The sequence below is a fragment of the Colobus angolensis genome, unplaced genomic scaffold (genome assembly GCF_000951035.1).
Source record: "Colobus angolensis palliatus isolate OR3802 unplaced genomic scaffold, Cang.pa_1.0 Scaffold224, whole genome shotgun sequence".
In the NCBI taxonomy this organism is placed as follows: domain Eukaryota; kingdom Metazoa; phylum Chordata; class Mammalia; order Primates; family Cercopithecidae; genus Colobus; species Colobus angolensis.
The window spans coordinates 5,479,245-5,501,705 of record NW_012115422.1 but is presented as its reverse complement, the minus strand read 5'-3'; the positions used below and the strand labels follow the sequence as shown (position 1 = coordinate 5,501,705).

The following is a 22,461-nucleotide window of genomic DNA, read 5'->3' as shown; positions in this document are numbered from 1 at the left end:
AATATTCTCTGTTGATTCCTTTCCAGACCGCCCATCCCCACCAAGAAACCTTGCTGTTACTGACATTAAAGCTGAATCTTGCTACTTGACATGGGATGCCCCTCTTGATAATGGTGGCAGTGAAATCACCCATTATGTTATTGACAAACGTGATGCAAGTAGGAAGAAAACAGAATGGGAGGAAGTCACCAACACTGCTGTAGAGAAAAGATATGGGGTAAACTCTTCTAAATATTTTCTTAAACACATTAAAAGTACATTACTCTGGTTTGATGCCATTTTAGTATAACCTTGGAATTTGATAATTAAACTGAAAACCACACACAATAAGCTGCTATTTTGTCATTGTAGTGTTTAGCCCCATACACATAAGGCTCCTTAGTAAATAGCGTTTGATACACAGATACTCTTTTAATTGAGATCCACTATCAGGTACAATATATCTACATATTTTTATTTTTAAAAAGCTTTCTCCTTTTGTCTGTCTTCCCATGTTTTGAGTCTTTATATTTATTTCTTCTTATAGTCATCCCTCCCAAAATAAGTTGAATTTTCAAATGAGTGAAAATCAACCTAAGTATATTCTCTTCAATAAATTTCTATTTTTCTAATTTCTAGATCTGGAAACTTATCCCCAATGGTCAGTATGAGTTCCGAGTCAGGGCAGTGAATAAATATGGAATCAGTGATGAGTGCAAATCAGATAAAGTAGTCATTCAAGATCCTTATCGCCTTCCTGGACCTCCAGGAAAACCAAAAGTTTTGGCACGCACCAAAGGATCAATGCTAGTGAGCTGGACTCCTCCTTTGGACAATGGTGGCTCTCCAATTACTGGCTACTGGCTGGAGAAAAGAGAAGAGGGAAGTCCTTACTGGTCACGTGTCAGCCGAGCACCAGTAACCAAAGTGGGATTGAAAGGCGTGGAATTTAATGTTCCTCGTTTGATTGAAGGCGTTAAATACCAGTTCAGAGCCATGGCAATAAATGCTGCAGGAATTGGTCCTCCTAGTGAACCATCAGATCCAGAGGTTGCAGGAGATCCCATATGTAAGTATGCGTCCGTTTCTAGGGACTAATTTCTAAAGCACAAAGTCACTAAATGGGTAATTCTGCTCTTAAATTTCTTATATTTTTCTATGCCAAATTATTTTATTAAAATAAAAAAGGTTTATATTCACATACACTATCAGAAGTATATATGTATACATACAGGCACATATATATACATACACACATACATAAAATCATACGGTTTGTAAACTCTTGGATTAAACAAAATATTTTATGAGGAATCACAATAATAAAGACCTGGACGCTATCTTCTCTGATACTTTAAATAAGTTTCTAGCTCATTAGATACTGGGGAAATCATCTCTCCCACCAAACAGTCTGACCTTCCAGTAGGAATTCAACAAAAAGCAAAATGTTGTTAGCTTTTCAATAATATTATTGAACAAAGATTTAGGATTCTCCGGCGCAGTCTGTGAGGTCAAATAAGAGAGGAAAATTCTTCTAAAAGATCTGTGAGCAGATTAGTTCAAAAATTAAAAAATACTGTGGCCTAATAATTCATCCTATTTGCTATATATCTGATTAGATTCTCTATAGAAGAAAAATTCAATTATTTGTTAAAAAGAAAATTTTAAATACTCAAGTGCTATGTGGAGTATATTATACATATATAAGGAGATAGTTATTCATTCATTTGCAAACTAGTACTGAACATGTGCTTTGTGCAAGGGTCTATATTAACCACTGGAGGGGGAAAAGTTAAGATTAAAAAGACAAGTGGAGTAAGAGAATTTCTGTAATTGTAAAGCACTTTCAGAAAGGTAAAGGATTGTTATGGGATCATTGTAGACACTGATCCTGTCCCTAAAGGACATTAAGATTAGTTTGTGTTCACAGGTTTACTAGCTATTGATGGACTCATTTTAAAATTTTCATATTGTGCCAAATTAAATTTAAATCATGTTTTCATTAAAGGCTATTGTAGAATTTCTTCAAAGGGATCTCAAAAGTAAAGTAGTTTTTCACCAATCATGTGTAAATAGAATGTAAATCTAACAAGATAGTAAGTAATCTTTCTACTCCCAGTTAGTTGTTTGCTTTCTCTGTTTTTGCATTAACACTAAAGGAAAATAGACCATTTCCTTTATTTCTCTTCTCTAGAAGCCAACTGTATTTCCTTTTAGCATTTCTATTTTAATATTTTAATAGATTAAAAATAATATACGATCATGTGTAGTAAAAGATTATAGTACTTCATCAGGTTTAAAATCTGATGAAGCTTTTTTTTCTTTTGTTATTAGTTCCACCGGGGCCACCTTCTTGCCCAGAAGTAAAAGATAAAACGAAGTCAAGCATCTCACTAGGATGGAAACCTCCAGCCAAAGATGGTGGCAGCCCAATCAAAGGATACATTGTAGAAATGCAAGAAGAAGGTACTACTGACTGGAAAAGAGTAAATGAACCAGACAAACTTATAACTACCTGTGAATGTGTGGTGCCTAATCTGAAAGAGCTCAGGAAGTACAGATTCAGAGTGAAAGCTGTCAATGAAGCTGGTGAATCTGAACCAAGTGATACAACCGGGGAGATCCCTGCCACTGATATTCAAGGTACTAGTACTTACTCAGTTTGTGTATTCCTCTTTGGATCTCATTATAAAATTGATTAATTTACTTTTCAATTACTCTTCAATTGAAGATATTTCAATTACTTTTTGACAAACATGAGTTAAATCCTGTTAAATTGTATGTGGTATTACAGAGGAACCAGAAGTTTTCATTGACATTGGAGCACAGGACTGTCTGGTTTGTAAAGCTGGCTCACAGATTAGGATTCCTGCTGTCATCAAGGGACGCCCAACACCAAAATCATCTTGGGAATTTGATGGAAAGGCAAAGAAAGCAATGAAGGTAAGAAAATAACCATTCTCCTCTTTTTTCCACTGAATCACTATGAGGAGTATTTATACTACAACTGACTGTCTCCTTTTCTAATAGGATGGAGTTCATGACATACCCGAAGATTCACAGGTAAAAAAATAATAATTAAAATAATTCAAAATATGGTTGACTTCAATACTACTATGATTTCATTCAATGTATGACTACTATTTTCTTTGTACAGCTCGAGACTGCTGAAAACTCCTCAGTAATTATTATTCCGGAGTGTAAACGATCTCACACAGGCAAATACAGCATCACAGCCAAGAATAAAGCAGGACAAAAGACTGCAAATTGCAGAGTTAAAGTCATGGGTAAGAAAGACTTTGAAAGTTGCAAAAGAGTAAGAACAAATCATGTTTAAGCATTTAAGGAACTTTGCTTATATTGTGATTTACATCCAACAGATGTACCAGGCCCACCCAAAGATCTGAAAGTCAGTGATATCACAAGGGGTAGTTGCAGACTTTCATGGAAGATGCCAGATGACGATGGAGGAGACAGGATTAAAGGCTATGTTATCGAGAAGAGAACTATTGATGGAAAAGCCTGGACCAAAGTCAATCCAGACTGTGGAAGCACCTCATTTGTAGTGCCTGATCTCCTCTCTGAACAGCAATATTTCTTCCGTGTGCGAGCAGAAAACCGTTTTGGTATTGGCCCACCCGTGGAAACCATTCAGAGGACCACTGCCAGAGATCCGATATGTAAGCTTTAAAATCTAAATTTAAAATATCTTCTCAAAATTGAAGTATATTATTATAAACAATGCTTAATACTTCCTTTAACTATTTTTAAAGATCCTCCTGATCCTCCTATTAAACTCAAAATTGGCCTCATCACAAAGAACACAGTGCATCTGTCATGGAAACCCCCAAAGAATGATGGGGGCTCCCCTGTTACCCACTATATTGTTGAGTGCCTTGCATGGGACCCTACTGGGACAAAGAAAGAAGCCTGGAGGCAGTGCAATAAGCGTGATGTGGAAGAACTGCAATTTACTGTTGAAGACCTAGTAGAGGGTGGGCAATATGAATTCCGAGTCAAAGCTGTCAATGCTGCAGGAGTCAGCAAGCCTTCAGCCACTGTTGGCCCCGTGACTGTCAAAGACCAGACACGTAAGTACCAATGTACTGACAAAGAATGTCCTCCTTACGGCTGCCTTCCTAGGTGTTCAATAATAGTTCAAAATTAAAAGAGCTGTATCTGTACCTTAGAAAGCTACCATGGCTTGAATGTAAACATGGGCACATTACTCAATTACTCATTCCCTCAATTTCCACAGAATTTTCACATTCCTTTACCTGTTAACTATTCTCTATTCAAAGGAGATGATGTCTGTAATTTCCTCACTGTAATTTTCTCAATGGCAGGCTGTTTTACTTATCAGAGGTTAAAGCAATTTCTCTGCATGCTCCTCAAAAGGGACAGAAAGTAACTAGTCATTTGCTTAGCAACTGCTGAGACCCATTTATCTTCACAATCAAGTTTCTATTTCTCTATATGAGAAAAGATATATCCATTTTAATGAAGTATATATAATACATATGGTAATAATTCTTCCTCTGATAATTACCATCACTACTGTTGTGTATCTGTTTATTCTCTCATCTAAGTGTAAAGAAACTGTAGTCGCTACCCTGTTTGAATATTTGTGTCCTAAATTTGACCAAAATGGAAAATTCCTTCCCTTTTATTAACAGTTATATTTCTTAAAAGGGGAATTCACCTTCTTATGTATCCCTTCATAATTCTGCATAAACATTAGAGAGTATCCCATGATACTCTCCTACTACAATCTCCTCTCTTCCCTTTTGTCAGGATATGAGAATATAATAATTCTTTATTTCATAATGATGCCAAATAAAGAGAGGCAAGCCCTGATATACAGCCACATGTAGATCCCTGTGTACCTGCTCCCCAAACTAGTGTAACAGCATTAAGGACAGAACCGTTCTTTACATTGGGCTGAGCTACAAAGTCTGACTACGGTGGATTCAAACAGCTTTAGAGTCACTATGAATTCTACTTTCTATCCCTCAATGCTTTTTGCTCGTAATGACAACTTTTTTTTCAATAATCTAGGCCCACCATCAATTGAGCTAACAGAATTCATGGAGGTTGAAGAAGGAACTGATGTTAACATTGTGGCCAAAATTAAAGGTGTGCCATTCCCAACACTAACCTGGTTTAAAGCTCCTCCAAAGAAGCCTGATAACAAAGAACCTGTTCTCTATGACACCCATGTCAACAAACTGGTGGTGGATGATACTTGCACTTTAGTTATTCCACAGTCTCGCAGGAGTGACACTGGCTTATATACCATCACAGCTGTAAATAATCTGGGAACAGCATCAAAGGAGATGAGACTGAATGTCCTGGGTAAAGACTGCATGGTTTAGTTAAAACTACTTGTTTTTCTGTTCATAAATAACATTTGGCTTTAAAATCATCTGACTGATAAAGGGTTCCTTCTTTAAACCATTTTAGGTCGTCCTGGCCCCCCAGTGGGACCCATAAAATTTGAATCTGTTTCAGCAGACCAAATGACACTGTCTTGGCTTCCACCTAAAGATGATGGTGGGTCTAAGATTACAAACTATGTAATTGAGAAAAGAGAAGCTAACAGGAAGACATGGGTCCGTGTCTCCAGTGAACCTAAAGAGTGCACATACACGATTCCCAAATTGCTAGAAGGCCATGAATACGTATTCCGAATCATGGCCCAGAATAAATATGGCATTGGAGAACCCCTTGACAGTGAACCTGAAACAGCAAGAAACCTCTTCTGTAAGTAGGACAACATTTTCACAAACAAAGTCATTTTTACTTTTTCAAAAAAATGTCTTATAATCAATATGATCTTTTTCACAGCTGTCCCTGGAGCACCAGATAAACCAACAGTTAGCAGCGTGACTCGTAACTCCATGACCGTCAACTGGGAAGAGCCAGAATATGATGGAGGCTCTCCCGTGACAGGGTACTGGCTGGAAATGAAAGACACTACTTCAAAGAGATGGAAGAGAGTTAACCGAGATCCTATCAAAGCCATGACTCTGGGTGTTTCTTATAAAGTGACTGGTCTTATTGAAGGTTCTGACTATCAATTCCGGGTATATGCAATCAATGCTGCTGGCGTGGGTCCAGCAAGTCTGCCATCAGACCCAGTGACTGCTAGAGATCCAATTGGTAAGCCTTGAAACCATTCCTTTTTTTTTAATCTTATTTTCCAAAAGTGCCTTGGGAAAGTCAAGAATACTAATGTATACTGGCTCTTTCCAGCTCCTCCTGGTCCTCCATTTCCCAAAGTGACAGATTGGACTAAATCATCTGCAGATCTAGAGTGGTCTCCCCCACTAAAAGATGGTGGATCCAAAGTAACTGGATACATCGTTGAATATAAAGAAGAAGGAAAAGAAGAATGGGAAAAGGTAGGAAAACTTGGCACTAAGGAAATGCACTATGAATAAACTAAAAATGTCTTAGTTATTCTCAATCCCATTAACTTCTGTCTATATTTTTTGGATTAAGAAATCAGGAAAACAGCATAATTTTAACTCATATTCCAAACATCTGTTAATGTCAGAAATCTAATCAAAAGTTAAGTCATGATATTACTAATCTTTTGGTTATAAATCCTGGAATGTGGAATAAATAAAGGTTTAATTGTTTGACAATAATTTTAAAGCATAACTCCTGCCAAGTTATTCCATTCAGTATTGCCTGTAGTATCTGCTCCCTGAAACCTAAACCAGCAACAATTTTCCCAGAGTAAACAGTTAAATAGGCTGCTGGTGATGCTTTAGGAAGTCATTAAAGCAAGAAGCTACAAATGATTATTCTAATTTTAAAATGTTTATGATTTCTCCCCAGGGTAAAGATAAAGAAGTGAGAGGAACAAAGCTTGTTGTGACAGGATTAAAGGAAGGAGCATTCTACAAATTTAGAGTTAGAGCAGTCAACATTGCTGGCATTGGAGAACCTGGAGAGGTCACAGATGTCATTGAAATGAAAGACAGACTTGGTAATTATCAATCCTTCTTTTACGCCATCAGTATTTATGTTTCAGATTGAAGGGGGAAAAATCACATTTGTAATTTTCAATTGCTTCCAGTTTTACCTGACCTTCAGCTAGATGCCAGTGTCAGAGATAGAATTGTCGTCCATGCTGGAGGAGTGATCCGAATCATTGCCTATGTGTCTGGAAAGCCTCCTCCAACCGTAACCTGGAACATGAATGAAAGAGCCTTACCTCAAGAAGCCACCATTGAGACCACAGCTATTAGCTCATCCATGGTCATCAAGAACTGCCAGAGGAGCCATCAAGGCGTCTATTCTCTTCTTGCCAAAAATGAAGCCGGAGAAAGAAAGAAGACAATTATTGTTGATGTATTAGGTAAATACTTTCAATTTGTCTGTGCGACTTTTTAAACAAACATTCTTACTATATTTACACAAGGCTACGCTGTGTGCTATGTAACAAACATTTTGGAAAATAAGAAAAATCACCCATAATCACGTTGAACATTATTAGAATTTTTTAAAATTTCCTCCTTACTTTTTTATTATATGCATATTCTGTTTGGTGGGTCTAAGATTACAAACTATATAATTGAGAAAACAGATGCTAACAAGAAGACATACATCCATGTCTCCAGTGAACCTAAAGAGTGCATGTACACAATTCCCAAATTGCTAGAAGGCCATGAATATGTATTCTGAATCATGGCCCAGAATAAATATGACTTTTTTATAGAACTTGCCCCCATACTGTCTATTATGTTGTTATACAGTTTTCATAGAAGCAACTTTCCTTCAAGTGTACATGAATGTTTAACAATTTGCCAGTGCTGACCATTTCACATCATGAGACTCTATCCCTATCATGAAATTATCATAATAATGCAAAAACTTCTTTGAAGGGTTTCAGTATTCTAACTGAAGAGAGGCATCATAGTTGGTTATCAATATTGCATTTCTAGTCATTGAATATAGAGTTGAACTCTATGAGGCTTTTTCATGCCTCTCATTGGAGGCTTTAGTCCAGTGATTTGCTCAGAACTTGAAGCCCTTCCACTCAGAGCTCTTTCTAAGCATGTCTGTAGGCACAACAATACTCCAGTCACAGTTTTTATGTGAAATTGGCCAGTTCTAAGTTGAATATAATTAATATAAGAATGTCATAAGGAAAAATATTTCATTAACCAATAATCCCACAAACTTTCAGGTTAGTTTCAAGCACCTAAAGCTCTTTTGCCTAATGGCTATTACTCTAATTTGAAAACTGGTACATTTCCATGTTAATTATTTGCAACCTCCTCAAAGTCATTCTGAAATTTGGGGCCTCCTATGCTGCTCGTTGATCCAGTGATCATCCAGAAAGAATCCATGTCTCCCTCCTTTTCCCCTGGAGAGGAAACTGGACATAGAAACTGACTATGCCACTCTTACCCACCTCCTGTATCCCTCTGCATGTTTGCCTCCCAGCTCCCTCCTGTCCAACTCACAAATTGCTTTTAAAAAGCATTTTTATTTTCCCTTCAGCCTCTACTAAAAGCATGGTAACCAATAACTGTTGCAAAACTACTTCATTAACAAATGTGGGGCTTGATGATGCTATGACTCACACCTGTAATCCCTTGACTTTGGGAGGCCGAGGCAGGTGGATCACTTGAAGTCAGGAGTTCGAGACCGGCCTGGCCAATATGGTGAAACCCTGTCTCTACTAAAAATGCAAAACTTAGCCAGGTATGGTGGCATGTGCCTATAGTCCCAGCTGCTTGTGAGGCTGAGGCAGGAGAATTGCTTGAACCTAGGAAGTGGAGGTTGCAGTGAGCTGAGATCGCACCACTGCACTCCAGCCTGGGCGACAGGGCGAGATTCCATCTCAAAAAAAAAAAAAAAAAGGAGTTGACTGTTTTTGTATTGACTAGATAGCAGGAGGAGGAGGAAAAACTAACTCAATAAGTAGACACAAAACCTTACTTTCTTCATAACAACATTTTGTCTCCTTTTAAAAAACAAATATTGAGCATTATCTTTCATTGAAGGCAAACAGATTGAAATAATTTCTTCTTATTTCCAGATGTTCCGGGTCCTGTTGGAACACCATTCCTAGCTCACAACCTAACCAATGAGTCCTGCAAACTGACATGGTTTTCTCCAGAAGATGATGGAGGCTCTCCAATCACCAATTACGTCATTGAAAAGCGTGAATCTGACCGCAGAGCATGGACCCCAGTGACATATACAGTTACCCGACAAAATGCTACTGTCCAGGGTCTCATTCAAGGAAAGGCCTACTTTTTCCGAATCGCGGCTGAAAATAGTATTGGCATGGGCCCATTTGTTGAGACATCAGAGGCACTTGTTATCAGAGAGCCAATAAGTAAGTAAAATTAAAAGCAATTTTATGTTTAATCACTTCTTTACTCATTTAGTACAAGACTGTGGTGAAAAAATATGTGTATAAATGCCGTACATTTCATTCATTTGACAAGCAGTTATTACACAACTTACACAGTATCTGATTTGGTAGTACTCGGACAGTGATTGTGAAAGAGATTTTACAAATACGTATAATTCATCAAATTTCTTTCTTTTTTTTTTTTTCTTGGTTTTGTTTTGACACATAGTCTTACTCTGTTACCAAGGCTGGAGTGTAGTGTCATGATCTTGGCTCACTGCAACCTCCACCTCCAAGGTTCAAGTGATTCTTGTGTCTCAGTCTCCCAAGGAGCTGGGATTACAGACATGCACCACCATGCCCAGCTAATTTTTGCATTTTTAGTAAAGACACGGTTTTGCCATGTTGGCCAGGCTGGTCTCAAACTCCTGACCTCAAGTGATCCACCTGCCTCGGCTTCCGAAAGTGCTGGCATTACTACGCCTGGCCCATTTATCAAATTTCTTCCATCTATACCTCACAGACTTTTTAAAAATTCCCACTTAATGGCATTAATAGAAACTGAATTATTTTCCTACGTCTAAAACTATCAACTCTGAAGATCTTTCTTAAATTATTTTTCCTCAGCAAACCTCATTTCCTCAATCTGTCAAGTGAAGAAATTCTATTGTATTTGGTCCTTTTTAATTCTAATAGTTTTCGGATGAGACCTCTTTTGCTATTTATGGGAGCAGAGAGTTTAATGTTTAAACAAAATCCTCAGAAAAGGAATATTCACTACATCCTACTACATTCTTAATGTGACACTTTTTTCTACCACAATTCCTATACTTATATTCACAGCTGTACCAGAACGTCCTGAAGACCTGGAAGTCAAAGAAGTTACTAAAAGTACTGTAACTTTGACTTGGAATCCTCCTAAGTATGATGGCGGGTCAGAAATTATTAACTATGTCCTAGAAAGTCGGCTCATTGGAACTGAGAAGTTCCACAAAGTTACAAATGACAACTTGCTTAGCAGAAAATACACTGTTAAAGACTTAAAAGAAGGTGATACCTATGAGTACCGTGTCAGTGCTGTCAACATTGTTGGACAAGGCAAACCATCATTTTGCACCAAGCCAATCACTTGCAAGGATGAGCTGGGTATGTGTCTACTACAATTTATACTTCAGAAACTTGCACATTTGTAGTTCATAATAAGACATCAGTAAAAATGACTTGCCTTTATAATTGTACATTTTAGCACCCCCAACACTTCACCTCGACTTCAGAGATAAGCTCACGGTTCGAGTTGGTGAAGCTTTTGCCCTCACTGGCCGTTACTCAGGCAAACCAAAGCCTAAGGTTTCCTGGTTCAAAGATGAAGCTGATGTGCTGGAAGATGATCGCACTCACATAAAGACTACACCAACAACACTTGCTTTAGAGAAGATCAAGGCCAAACGCTCAGATTCCGGCAAATACTGTGTGGTTGTGGAGAATAGTACAGGCTCTAGGAAAGGTTTCTGTCAAGTTAATGTTGTTGGTAAGTCTTATTTAGTGGAAAGAATAGATCTTCTGTTCTTTCAAAAGCAGAAATGGAAATAACATTTTGTGCTATGATTTTTTTTTTTCTGCAGACCGTCCTGGTCCACCAGTAGGACCAGTTATTTTTGATGAGGTGACCAAAGATTACATGGTTATCTCTTGGAAGCCTCCTTTAGATGATGGAGGCAGTGAAATCACCAATTATATTATTGAGAAGAAGGAACTGGGTAAAGATGTCTGGATGCCAGTGACATCTGCAAGTGCTAAAACAACATGCAAAGTGTCTAAACTACTTGAAGGAAAAGATTATATTTTCCGGATACATGCTGAAAATCTGTATGGAATAAGTGATCCTCTGGTGTCTGATTCAATGAAAGCCAAAGATCGTTTCAGTATGCATTATGTCTCTTTTTAGTGATTCAATGCTTGATATAACTAACAGGAAGAAATAAATTTCTAACACATTTTCCAACATTTGTTACAGGGGTTCCTGATGCACCTGATCAGCCAATTGTTACAGAAGTTACCAAAGACTCTGCATTAGTAACCTGGAACAAGCCACATGATGGAGGAAAACCTATCACAAACTACATCCTGGAAAAGAGAGAAACTATGTCTAAACGATGGGCTAGAGTTACCAAAGATCCTATTCATCCATACACTAAATTTAGGGTTCCTGATCTTCTAGAAGGATGTCAGTATGAATTCCGGGTTTCTGCAGAAAATGAAATTGGTATTGGAGATCCAAGCCCACCATCCAAACCAGTCTTTGCTAAAGATCCAATTGGTATAGTATTAATGGATTTATTCAGTTTTCATGTTATTTAACTTTGTTTTCAGCTATATGCTAATTCATTTTTTACTTTTATTTTTTAGCTAAACCAAGTCCACCTGTTAATCCTGAAGCAATAGATACAACATGCAATTCAGTCGATCTAACTTGGCAGCCACCACGTCATGATGGTGGGAGCAAGATTCTGGGTTACATTGTTGAGTACCAGAAAGTTGGAGATGAAGAGTGGAGAAGAGCCAATCACACCCCTGAGTCATGTCCTGAAACTAAATATAAAGTCACCGGTCTTCGGGACGGTCAAACTTATAAGTTCAGAGTGTTAGCAGTCAATGAAGCTGGTGAATCAGATCCAGCTCATGTTCCAGAGCCAGTCCTAGTAAAAGACAGACTTGGTGAGTAAAATGATCTCACCTGTGTTTGCAAGGAAAATAGACGTCTGATCGTATGTGTTTAATTATAATCTGCATTATGGATCAAATCTGAGTGTTCTGTTCTCTCTTTTCTAGAACCCCCTGAGTTGATCCTTGATGCCAACATGGCAAGAGAACAACACATTAAGGTTGGTGATACTCTAAGACTTAGTGCCATCATCAAAGGAGTGCCATTCCCAAAAGTAACTTGGAAAAAAGAAGACAGAGATGCTCCAGCTAAAGCAAGAATTGATGTGACTCCAGTTGGTAGCAAGCTTGAAATTCGTAATGCTGCCCATGAAGATGGTGGAATTTATTCTTTAACAGTGGAGAATCCAGCTGGTTCAAAAACTGTGTCAGTAAAAGTACTTGTATTAGGTAAGAATTTTAATACTTATGCCATTAAAAATAAATTTTGATAATTTTGAGCTCTTATTTGGATAAAATTACTTATAAAACTGTTATTTAACACTTTTTAGATAAACCTGGGCCACCTAGAGATCTGGAAGTCAGTGAAATTAGGAAAGATTCTTGTTACCTTACTTGGAAAGAACCACTGGATGATGGTGGTTCTGTTATTACCAATTACGTGGTTGAGAGGAGAGATGTTGCCAGCGCCCAGTGGTCATCTCTCTCAGCTACATCAAAGAAAAAGAGTCACTTGGCTAAACATCTGAATGAAGGCAACCAGTACCTCTTCCGAGTAGCTGCAGAGAACCAGTATGGACGTGGTCCTTTTGTTGAAACACCAAAACCAATCAAGGCTCTGGATCCTCTCCGTAAGTTGCTTTCTCTGAATACAAAACTATTGTTTGACTGTCTTCAAGAATATTCCTTTTTCATCATAACTTCTTCTTTGAAAAGATCCCCCAGGGCCACCCAAGAACCTGCACCATGTAGATGTTGACAAGACTGAAGTCTCCCTCGTCTGGAATAAGCCAGATCGTGATGGTGGTTCTCCAATCACTGGATATTTGGTGGAATATCAAGAAGAAGGCACCCAGGACTGGATTAAATTTAAGACTGTGACAGACTTAGAGTGTGTGGTTACCGGACTGCAACAAGGAAAGACCTATAGATTCCGTGTAAAAGCTGAAAATATTGTGGGTCTTGGTCTCCCCGACACAACTATCCCGATAGAATGTCAAGAAAAACTAGGTAATTTTTGGACTAGCAGTTTTATCTTATTTCTTTTTAAAATTATTCATGTAGGTGAAAATCAAAATCTAATTTTTTCATGTTTACTTTTCAGTGCCTCCATCTGTGGAGCTAGATGTGAAATTAATTGAAGGTCTTGTGGTAAAGGCTGGAACCACAGTCAGATTCCCTGCTATTATAAGAGGTGTGCCTGTTCCTACCGCAAAGTGGACAACCGATGGGAGTGAGATTAAAACCGATGAGCACTACACAGTTGAAACAGACAACTTCTCATCAGTACTTACCATTAAGAACTGCTTAAGGAGAGACACTGGAGAATATCAAATCACAGTTTCCAATGCAGCTGGTAGCAAAACAGTAGCCGTACATCTTACTGTTCTTGATGTTCCTGGGCCACCAACAGGTCCTATTCATATTCTGGATGTTACTCCTGAACACATGACTATCTCATGGCAGCCACCTAAGGATGATGGAGGAAGCCCTGTGATAAATTATATTGTTGAGAAACAAGATACAAGGAAAGACACTTGGGGTGTTGTCTCTTCGGGAAGCAGTAAGACAAAGCTGAAAATCCCACATCTGCAGAAGGGCTGTGAATATGTTTTCCGAGTTAAAGCAGAGAATAAGATAGGTGTTGGTCCTCCCCTTGACTCCACACCTACTGTTGCTAAGCATAAATTTAGTCCTCCATCTCCTCCTGGTAAACCAGTGGTTACTGACATTACTGAAAATGCGGCAACAGTGTCTTGGACCCTGCCAAAATCTGATGGTGGCAGTCCAATAACTGGCTACTATGTGGAACGTCGAGAAGTAACTGGCAAATGGGTGAGGGTCAACAAAACGCCTGTTGCTGACCTTAAGTTCAGAGTGACTGGACTCTATGAAGGAAATACATATGAGTTTAGGGTTTTTGCTGAAAATCTTGCAGGATTAAGCAATCCATCCCCAAGTTCCGATCCAATAAAAGCTTGCCGTCCCATCAAACCACCTGGACCACCTATTAATCCTAAACTGAAAGACAAGAGCAGAGAAACAGCTGATTTGGTGTGGACAAAGCCTCTCAGTGATGGTGGTAGCCCCATTCTAGGATATGTCGTGGAATGTCAGAAACCTGGCACAGCACAATGGAACAGGATTAATAAAGATGAACTCATTAGGCAATGTGCCTTTAGAGTACCTGGACTAATTGAAGGAAATGAGTACAGATTCCGTATAAAGGCAGCTAATATTGTAGGAGAGGGTGAGCCAAGAGAACTAGCAGAATCTGTGATTGCAAAAGATATCCTTCATCCTCCAGAAGTAGAACTTGATGTTACTTGTCGTGATGTTATTACCGTGAGAGTAGGCCAAACTATCCGCATTCTAGCTCGAGTCAAAGGCAGACCTGCACCAGACATAACTTGGACTAAGGAAGGCAAAGTATTGGTCCGAGAAAAGAGGGTGGACATTATTCAGGATCTACCTCGTGTTGAGTTACAAATTAAAGAAGCTGTTAGAGCTGATCATGGCAAGTATATCATCTCAGCTAAGAATAGCAGTGGACATGCCCAAGGTTCAGCCATTGTTAACGTCCTTGACAGACCTGGGCCTTGCCAGAATTTGAAGGTTACCAATGTAACCAAAGAGAACTGTACAATTTCTTGGGAAAACCCACTAGATAATGGCGGCTCAGAAATAACAAACTTCATAGTAGAATATCGCAAACCAAACCAGAAAGGCTGGTCAATTGTTGCGTCAGATGTCACTAAACGATTAATCAAGGCCAATCTTTTAGCCAACAATGAATACTATTTCCGAGTTTGTGCAGAGAATAAAGTAGGTGTTGGGCCGACCATCGAAACAAAAACTCCCATTCTGGCTATTAACCCTATTGACAGACCAGGTGAGCCTGAAAACCTTCACATTGCGGATAAAGGAAAGACATTTGTCTACCTAAAGTGGCGGAGGCCTGATTATGATGGTGGCAGTCCAAATCTCTCATATCATGTTGAGAGAAGGCTGAAGGGCTCCGATGACTGGGAAAGAGTGCATAAAGGAAGCATTAAAGAAACTCACTACATGGTTGACAGATGTGTTGAAAACCAGATTTATGAGTTCAGAGTGCAAACGAAGAATGAAGGTGGGGAAAGTGACTGGGTGAAGACAGAGGAAGTTGTTGTTAAAGAAGACTTACAAAAACCAGTACTTGATCTGAAATTAAGTGGGGTCCTAACTGTCAAAGCAGGGGACACCATTAGGCTTGAGGCAGGGGTTAGAGGCAAACCATTCCCAGAAGTTTCATGGACCAAGGACAAAGATGCTACAGACTTTACAAGATCACCAAGGGTCAAGATTGATACCAGTGCTGATTCATCTAAATTTTCTCTTACCAAAGCAAAGCGAAGTGATGGGGGTAAATATGTAGTTACGGCAACTAACACAGCTGGCAGTTTTGTGGCCTATGCCACTGTCAACGTTTTAGATAAGCCTGGTCCTGTGAGAAATCTGAAAATTGCTGATGTGTCCAGTGATAGGTGTACTGTTCGCTGGGATCCACCAGAAGATGATGGCGGCTGTGAAATCCAAAATTATATTCTAGAAAAATGTGAGACAAAGCGAATGGTTTGGTCTACCTATTCTGCTACTGTCTTGACACCTGGTACTACAGTAACACGTCTCATAGAAGGAAATGAATATATTTTCAGAGTCCGTGCAGAAAATAAAATAGGCACAGGGCCTCCAACAGAAAGTAAACCAGTCATAGCCAAAACCAAGTATAATAAACCTGGACGCCCTGATCCCCCAGAAGTCACTAAAGTAAGCAAAGAAGAGATGACTGTGGTTTGGAATCCACCTGAATATGATGGTGGAAAGTCTATAACAGGATACTTTTTGGAGAAAAAGGAAAAGCATTCAACACGATGGGTACCTGTTAACAAGAGTGCAATCCCTGAGAGACGTATGAAAGTACAGAATCTCCTCCCAGACCATGAATATCAGTTCCGTGTCAAGGCAGAAAATGAAATTGGAATTGGAGAACCAAGCTTGCCTTCAAGACCAGTGGTGGCAAAAGACCCCATAGGTAGGATGTCCTTGTTTTTTCTGATATTACATCAACTCTTAATCTCAAGCACAGAAGTATTTGATAAATAAGTTAATGTAACATCTAAATCCATAACATAAAAACTGTATTTAGCAAATATTTTTCCAAATAGACCTTTTACCAAAATACCTAAAAGGTACAAACAATAGTAGATTCTCATTTTTATGAAGGAAAATAAAGAGGACTCTAATTGAAAAATTGGACGACCTATATTTGATTAACTGAGACTAGGCTATATAAAATTACACATTGAAGTATCAGTATTAGTAGTTAAACATATGTATATCTATTCTTATATTTTATTTTCAGAGCCACCTGGTCCACCAACCAATTTCAGAGTGGTTGATACAACCAAACATTCCATAACTCTTGCGTGGGGAAAACCAGTCTATGATGGCGGTGCACCGATCATTGGATATGTTGTGGAAATGAGACCAAAAATAGCAGATGCATCTCCTGATGAAGGCTGGAAACGGTGTAATGCTGCAGCACAGCTTGTACGCAAGGAATTCACTGTTACTAGCTTGGATGAAAACCAGGAATATGAGTTCAGGGTGTGTGCCCAAAACCAAGTTGGTATTGGGCGCCCTGCAGAGCTAAAGGAAGCTATCAAACCTAAAGAAATACTAGGTAAGTCCTTCCTTTAGCATGTGATTCATTCACACTTAATTTCTTATGATTTCCCCACATTCTGAAATATCAATTAATGACCTTAATGTCATTTGCAGAACCTCCGGAGATTGATTTGGATGCCAGCATGAGAAAACTGGTCACAGTGAGAGCAGGATGCCCTATTCGTCTCTTTGCTATAGTGAGAGGACGACCAGCCCCTAAAGTCACTTGGCGAAAAGTGGGCATTGATAATGTGGTCAGAAAAGGACAAGTTGATCTGGTTGACACTATGGCCTTCCTTGTCATCCCCAATTCTACCCGTGATGACTCAGGAAAATATTCCTTAACACTTGTGAACCCAGCAGGAGAAAAGGCTGTATTCGTAAATGTCAGAGTATTAGGTGGGTTACTAAAATGCTTCTCCCTCCCACTTCAAAAACGAATTTGTTAATAGGGATGCTGAGGAGATGTGTATATCTGATTTTATGACTCTTTACAGACACTCCTGGACCTGTGTCTGATTTGAAAGTTTCAGATGTCACTAAAACATCATGCCATGTGTCCTGGGCCCCTCCTGAAAACGACGGTGGGAGCCAAGTGACACATTATATTGTGGAGAAACGTGAGGCAGACAGAAAGACATGGTCGACCGTTACCCCAGAGGTTAAGAAAACAAGCTTCCAAGTAACCAATCTTGTCCCTGGGAATGAGTATTACTTCAGAGTAACTGCTGTCAACGAATATGGCCCTGGCGTCCCAACAGATGTCCCAAAACCAGTGCTTGCATCAGATCCTCTAAGTAAGTATTATGCTTTCTTCCTCCTTTTAACTCCAGCCTCCTGTTTCAGCAAGGTCAAGATACTAATACCGTTTTAATCCACTTCTGAAAGAGATTTCATTTGTAGAGACCCAAATAGTGTAATAAATATCTATCTCACTCATGAAACACTTTTTTGATCTGTCTCATCTTACATGTTTTACTTTTAATGTACTGAACTACAGGTTCTATGTGCATTGGAGCAAATGACTTACTAAAACTCTTATGTACATAAACAAAGGGGATTTGATTAGGTTACCGAGGTAATTTTATACATCATGTTTTTCTTCTAGGTGAGCCGGATCCCCCAAGGAAATTAGAAGTGACTGAAATGACAAAGAACAGTGCCACCTTAGCCTGGTTACCTCCCCTGCGTGATGGAGGTGCTAAAATCGATGGCTACATCATTAGTTACAGAGAAGAAGAGCAGCCTGCAGATCGCTGGACAGAGTACTCAGTGGTAAAAGATCTCAGCCTTGTTGTCACTGGCCTAAAGGAAGGAAAGAAATACAAATTTAGAGTAGCGGCCAGAAATGCTGTTGGAGTCAGTTTGCCAAGAGAAGCTGAAGGAGTGTATGAAGCCAAAGAACAACTGTGTAAGTAGTCGTTGCTTCATTTATGTCATGTGCTAAGTTTATTAGAATTTCTTTTATATGTAGACATTTCTCCCTGAGGAATCTAGCTCTATAAATACTTGAAAAACAACAGAGAGGCCGGGCGCGGTGGCTCAAGCCTGTAATCCCAGCACTTTGGGAGGCCGAGACGGGTGGATCACGAGGTCAGGAGATCGAGACCATCCTGGCTAACACGGTGAAACCCCATCTCTACTAAAAATGCAAAAAAATTAGCCAGGCATGGCGGCGAGCGCTTGTAGTCCCAGCTACTTGGGAGGCTGAGGCAGGAGAATGGCGTGAACCTGGGAGGCAGAGCTTGCAGTGAGCCGAGATCGCACCACTGCACTCCAGCCTGGGTGACTAAGCGAGACTCCATCTCAAAAAAAAAAAGAAAAACAACAGAGAACAGTGGCTTTCAAACACGTGGGTGGGCCGACAACACACAGTAAATAAACTTATACAAACACATAGATAACTAAAAAACATTTCCTGAAACAATACCCATTCATTATCATGTGCACTCTCATGTTTTCTACCCTATTCTGTGTTTTTAAAAATGTTGGCTGTACAACAAACATATAAAAAAAAAAGCTCATCATCACTGGTCATTACAGAAATGCAAATCAAAACCACAATGAGATATCATCTCATGCCAGTTAGAATGGCGGTCATTAAAAAGCCAGGAAACAACAGGTGCTGGAGAGGATGCGGAGAAATAGGAACGCTTTTACACTGTTGGTGGGAGTGTAAATTAGTTCAACCATTATGGAAGACAGTGTGGCGATTCCTCAAGGATCTAGAACCAGAAATACCATTTGACCCAGCAATCCCGTTACTGTGTATATATCCAAAGGATTATAAATAATTCTACTATAAAGACACATGCACATGTATGTTTATTGTGGCACTGTTCACAACAGCAAAGACTTGGAACCAACCCAAATGCCCATCAGTGATAGACTACATAAAGAAAATGTGGCACATATACACCACAGAATACTATGCAGCCATAAAAAAGGATGAGTTCATGTCCTTTTCAGGGACATGGATGAAGCCGGAAACCATCATTCTCAGCAAACTAACACAAGAACAGAAAACCAAACACTATATGTTCTCATTCATAAGTGAGAGTTGAACAATGAAAACGCATGGACACAGGGAGGGGAGCATCACACACTGGGATCTGTCAGGGGGATGGGGGGCTAGGGGAGGGATAGCATTAGGAGAAATACCTAATGCAGATGATGGGTTGATGGGTGCAGCAAATCACCATGGCACGTGTATACCTATGTAACAAGCCTGCACATTCTGCACATGTATCCCAGAACTTAAAGTAAAAAAAAAAATTGGTAGTAATACAAGCATTAATTTGAACCAGTATAGTTCTCCACCAGAAGAAACTTAACCACCTTCCCAAAATTAATATCTTTTCATTTTACTTTCAGTGCCACCAAAGATCCTTATGCCAGAGCAAATTACTATCAAAGCTGGGAAAAAACTCCGAATTGAAGCCCACGTGTATGGAAAGCCTCATCCCACCTGTAAATGGAAAAAAGGAGAAGATGAAGTTGTCACATCCAGCCACCTGGCAGTGCATAAAGCAGACAGCTCTTCAATTCTGATCATAAAAGATGTGACTAGAAAAGACAGTGGTTACTACAGCCTCACAGCAGAGAACAGTTCTGGGACAGACACTCAGAAAATCAAAGTTGTAGTCATGGGTGAGTTAAGTATTAGACAAACAGCCATCTAAATATGAAACTCTGAAACATTTTTACCCATCAGATCCTTGTTCTTACATTTCTTTCCTCTTGGTTCATGCAGATGCCCCTGGCCCCCCTCAGCCTCCATTTGACATTTCTGATATAGACGCCGACGCTTGCTCCCTGTCGTGGCACATCCCTCTGGAGGACGGAGGCAGTAACATCACCAATTACATAGTGGAGAAGTGTGATGTAAGCCGAGGGGACTGGGTCACGGCTCTAGCTTCAGTCACAAAAACTTCCTGCAGGGTTGGAAAGCTGATCCCAGGCCAGGAGTACATCTTCCGGGTCCGTGCTGAAAACCGATTTGGCATCTCAGAGCCTCTCACATCTCCAAAGATGGTTGCGGAGTTCCCATTTGGTATGTTTTTGTGAAGGGGAAAAAAAGTTATGTTTTCTTTCTAGTTTGTTACTGAATGTAAAAACTGACATTTTCCTTGTCTTCATCTCCAGGTGTTCCTAGTGAACCAAAGAATGCACGAGTCACCAAAGTCAACAAGGACTGTATTTTTGTTGCATGGGACAGACCAGACAGTGATGGAGGGAGCCCCATTACTGGTTATCTGATTGAACGCAAGGAAAGAAACAGTTTGCTGTGGGTGAAAGCCAATGATACTCCTGTCCGGTCAACTGAATATCCTTGTGCTGGCCTTGTAGAAGGTCTTGAGTATTCATTCAGAATCTATGCCTTAAACAAAGCTGGATCCAGCCCACCCAGCAAACCCACAGAATATGTAACTGCAAGAATGCCAGTTGGTAAGTTTTGGGGTTTTTTTTATTGTTGTTGTTGTTGTTTTAGTATTATGGAGGCATATTTAAATCTCAGAGTCTAAGATTTGGACTTCAAGACATAGACAGTAGTAGAGATCTGAAGATTACAACTCCCGTTCAAGAATATGTTCTATCTCTTACAATGAAGATGACATATTAAAAAAAGAAAAGGACATATAATTTCCTTTAAAGCATACAGCAAGGACTCAAAAGTGCATACTAGTTGGACAATTATTAAAATGGGATAATTGTCATCCTGTTGAGCTTGTTACTTAGCAGCAGGGATGATAATGTGAAATATGGAAGTTTAAACTTCTGCTAGTAAGATAAATGGTGAGTGTACCTCTTTTTGTTTTAGATCCTCCTGGGAAACCTGAAGTTATTGATGTCACCAAGAGTACTGTATCTCTGATCTGGGCACGTCCAAAGCATGATGGAGGCAGTAAAATTATTGGTTATTTCGTAGAAGCTTGCAAACTTCCTGCTGATAAATGGGTACGGTGCAATACTGCACCTCACCAGATTCCCCAGGAAGAGTACACAGCTACTGGCCTAGAAGAGAAAGCCCAGTATCAATTTAGAGCTATTGCCAGGACCGCAGTAAACATTAGCCCACCTTCGGAACCTTCTGATCCAGTGACTATCCTTGCAGAAAATGGTAAGATTCTGCTGAGTATTATAGGCAAAGATGTAACAGCATTCATGATGGTCATTTTTCCTAATCAACAACTAAGTACACACCTAAGGAAAAGAGGAAAAATAAAATGGTATTTTATATATAGACACAAACATTATGATTATGGAGAATCATAATAAAAGCAGGATACACAACTGTGGCAACAATATAATTTCAATAGTTATTCAATAATGCAGTTATTATTTGTCTATTAAAAATATGCAAAATGAAATAACATTAAAATGCCATTCTTGGAAGAGGCAGCATATGAATTTCCCACTATTATTAATAAGGATTACATAATATAGCTTTGCATATATTAAGTCCTTTATCTTATTTCTTTCCAGTCCCTCCCAGGATAGACCTAAGTGTGGCTATGAAATCACTGCTTACTGTGAAAGCCGGAACTAATGTCTGCTTGGATGCTACTGTTTTTGGTAAACCAATGCCAACGGTTTCTTGGAAGAAAGATGGAACACTGCTAAAACCAGCAGAAGGCATAAAGATGGCAATGCAGCGGAATCTGTGCACCTTGGAGCTATTCAGCGTGAACCGGAAGGACTCGGGAGACTATACCATTACCGCTGAAAATTCAAGTGGTTCTAAGTCAGCCACCATTAAGCTTAAAGTGTTAGGTAACTAATAAACTTCATTAGAATCCCATATTTTACTTTGGTTAATGGGACGTAAATAGGATTTACAAAATAATGTGGGAGAAGACATACATATTCTAACGTATATTTTCTATGCACAGAATTATTCTTATGACAGAACCATGTTTTAGAGTTTAAAAGAGCATTAGAAAAATCACGTTTCAATTACCCAATTTTACAAATGAAGAAACTAAGATTCTAAAAAATTAACTAATCTCCTAGGT

General features: G+C 39.2%; 1 protein-coding gene across 1 annotated transcript in view; it reads left to right on the top strand.

Annotated features, from left to right (window-relative positions):
* The window catches only part of TTN (titin), a 273,017-nt gene that overhangs the window by 192,910 nt on the left and 57,646 nt on the right, over positions 1 to 22,461 (top strand). Inside the window, exons 231-263 of the mRNA XM_011944051.1 lie at positions 27 to 217; positions 619 to 1,048; positions 2,314 to 2,622; positions 2,774 to 2,922; positions 3,010 to 3,042; positions 3,137 to 3,266; positions 3,360 to 3,659; positions 3,753 to 4,070; positions 5,038 to 5,334; positions 5,443 to 5,742; positions 5,827 to 6,141; positions 6,235 to 6,383; positions 6,826 to 6,976; positions 7,067 to 7,348; positions 9,038 to 9,340; positions 10,202 to 10,504; positions 10,605 to 10,886; positions 10,981 to 11,280; positions 11,373 to 11,675; positions 11,765 to 12,073; positions 12,188 to 12,469; positions 12,571 to 12,870; positions 12,956 to 13,249; positions 13,344 to 16,310; positions 16,641 to 16,961; positions 17,060 to 17,344; positions 17,443 to 17,742; positions 18,054 to 18,356; positions 19,820 to 20,095; positions 20,199 to 20,498; positions 20,591 to 20,893; positions 21,267 to 21,566; positions 21,932 to 22,219. Coding sequence (XP_011799441.1) covers positions 27 to 217; positions 619 to 1,048; positions 2,314 to 2,622; positions 2,774 to 2,922; positions 3,010 to 3,042; positions 3,137 to 3,266; positions 3,360 to 3,659; positions 3,753 to 4,070; positions 5,038 to 5,334; positions 5,443 to 5,742; positions 5,827 to 6,141; positions 6,235 to 6,383; positions 6,826 to 6,976; positions 7,067 to 7,348; positions 9,038 to 9,340; positions 10,202 to 10,504; positions 10,605 to 10,886; positions 10,981 to 11,280; positions 11,373 to 11,675; positions 11,765 to 12,073; positions 12,188 to 12,469; positions 12,571 to 12,870; positions 12,956 to 13,249; positions 13,344 to 16,310; positions 16,641 to 16,961; positions 17,060 to 17,344; positions 17,443 to 17,742; positions 18,054 to 18,356; positions 19,820 to 20,095; positions 20,199 to 20,498; positions 20,591 to 20,893; positions 21,267 to 21,566; positions 21,932 to 22,219 — 11,673 coding nt within the window. The remainder of the gene's footprint in view (positions 1 to 26; positions 218 to 618; positions 1,049 to 2,313; positions 2,623 to 2,773; positions 2,923 to 3,009; positions 3,043 to 3,136; positions 3,267 to 3,359; positions 3,660 to 3,752; positions 4,071 to 5,037; positions 5,335 to 5,442; positions 5,743 to 5,826; positions 6,142 to 6,234; positions 6,384 to 6,825; positions 6,977 to 7,066; positions 7,349 to 9,037; positions 9,341 to 10,201; positions 10,505 to 10,604; positions 10,887 to 10,980; positions 11,281 to 11,372; positions 11,676 to 11,764; positions 12,074 to 12,187; positions 12,470 to 12,570; positions 12,871 to 12,955; positions 13,250 to 13,343; positions 16,311 to 16,640; positions 16,962 to 17,059; positions 17,345 to 17,442; positions 17,743 to 18,053; positions 18,357 to 19,819; positions 20,096 to 20,198; positions 20,499 to 20,590; positions 20,894 to 21,266; positions 21,567 to 21,931; positions 22,220 to 22,461) is intronic.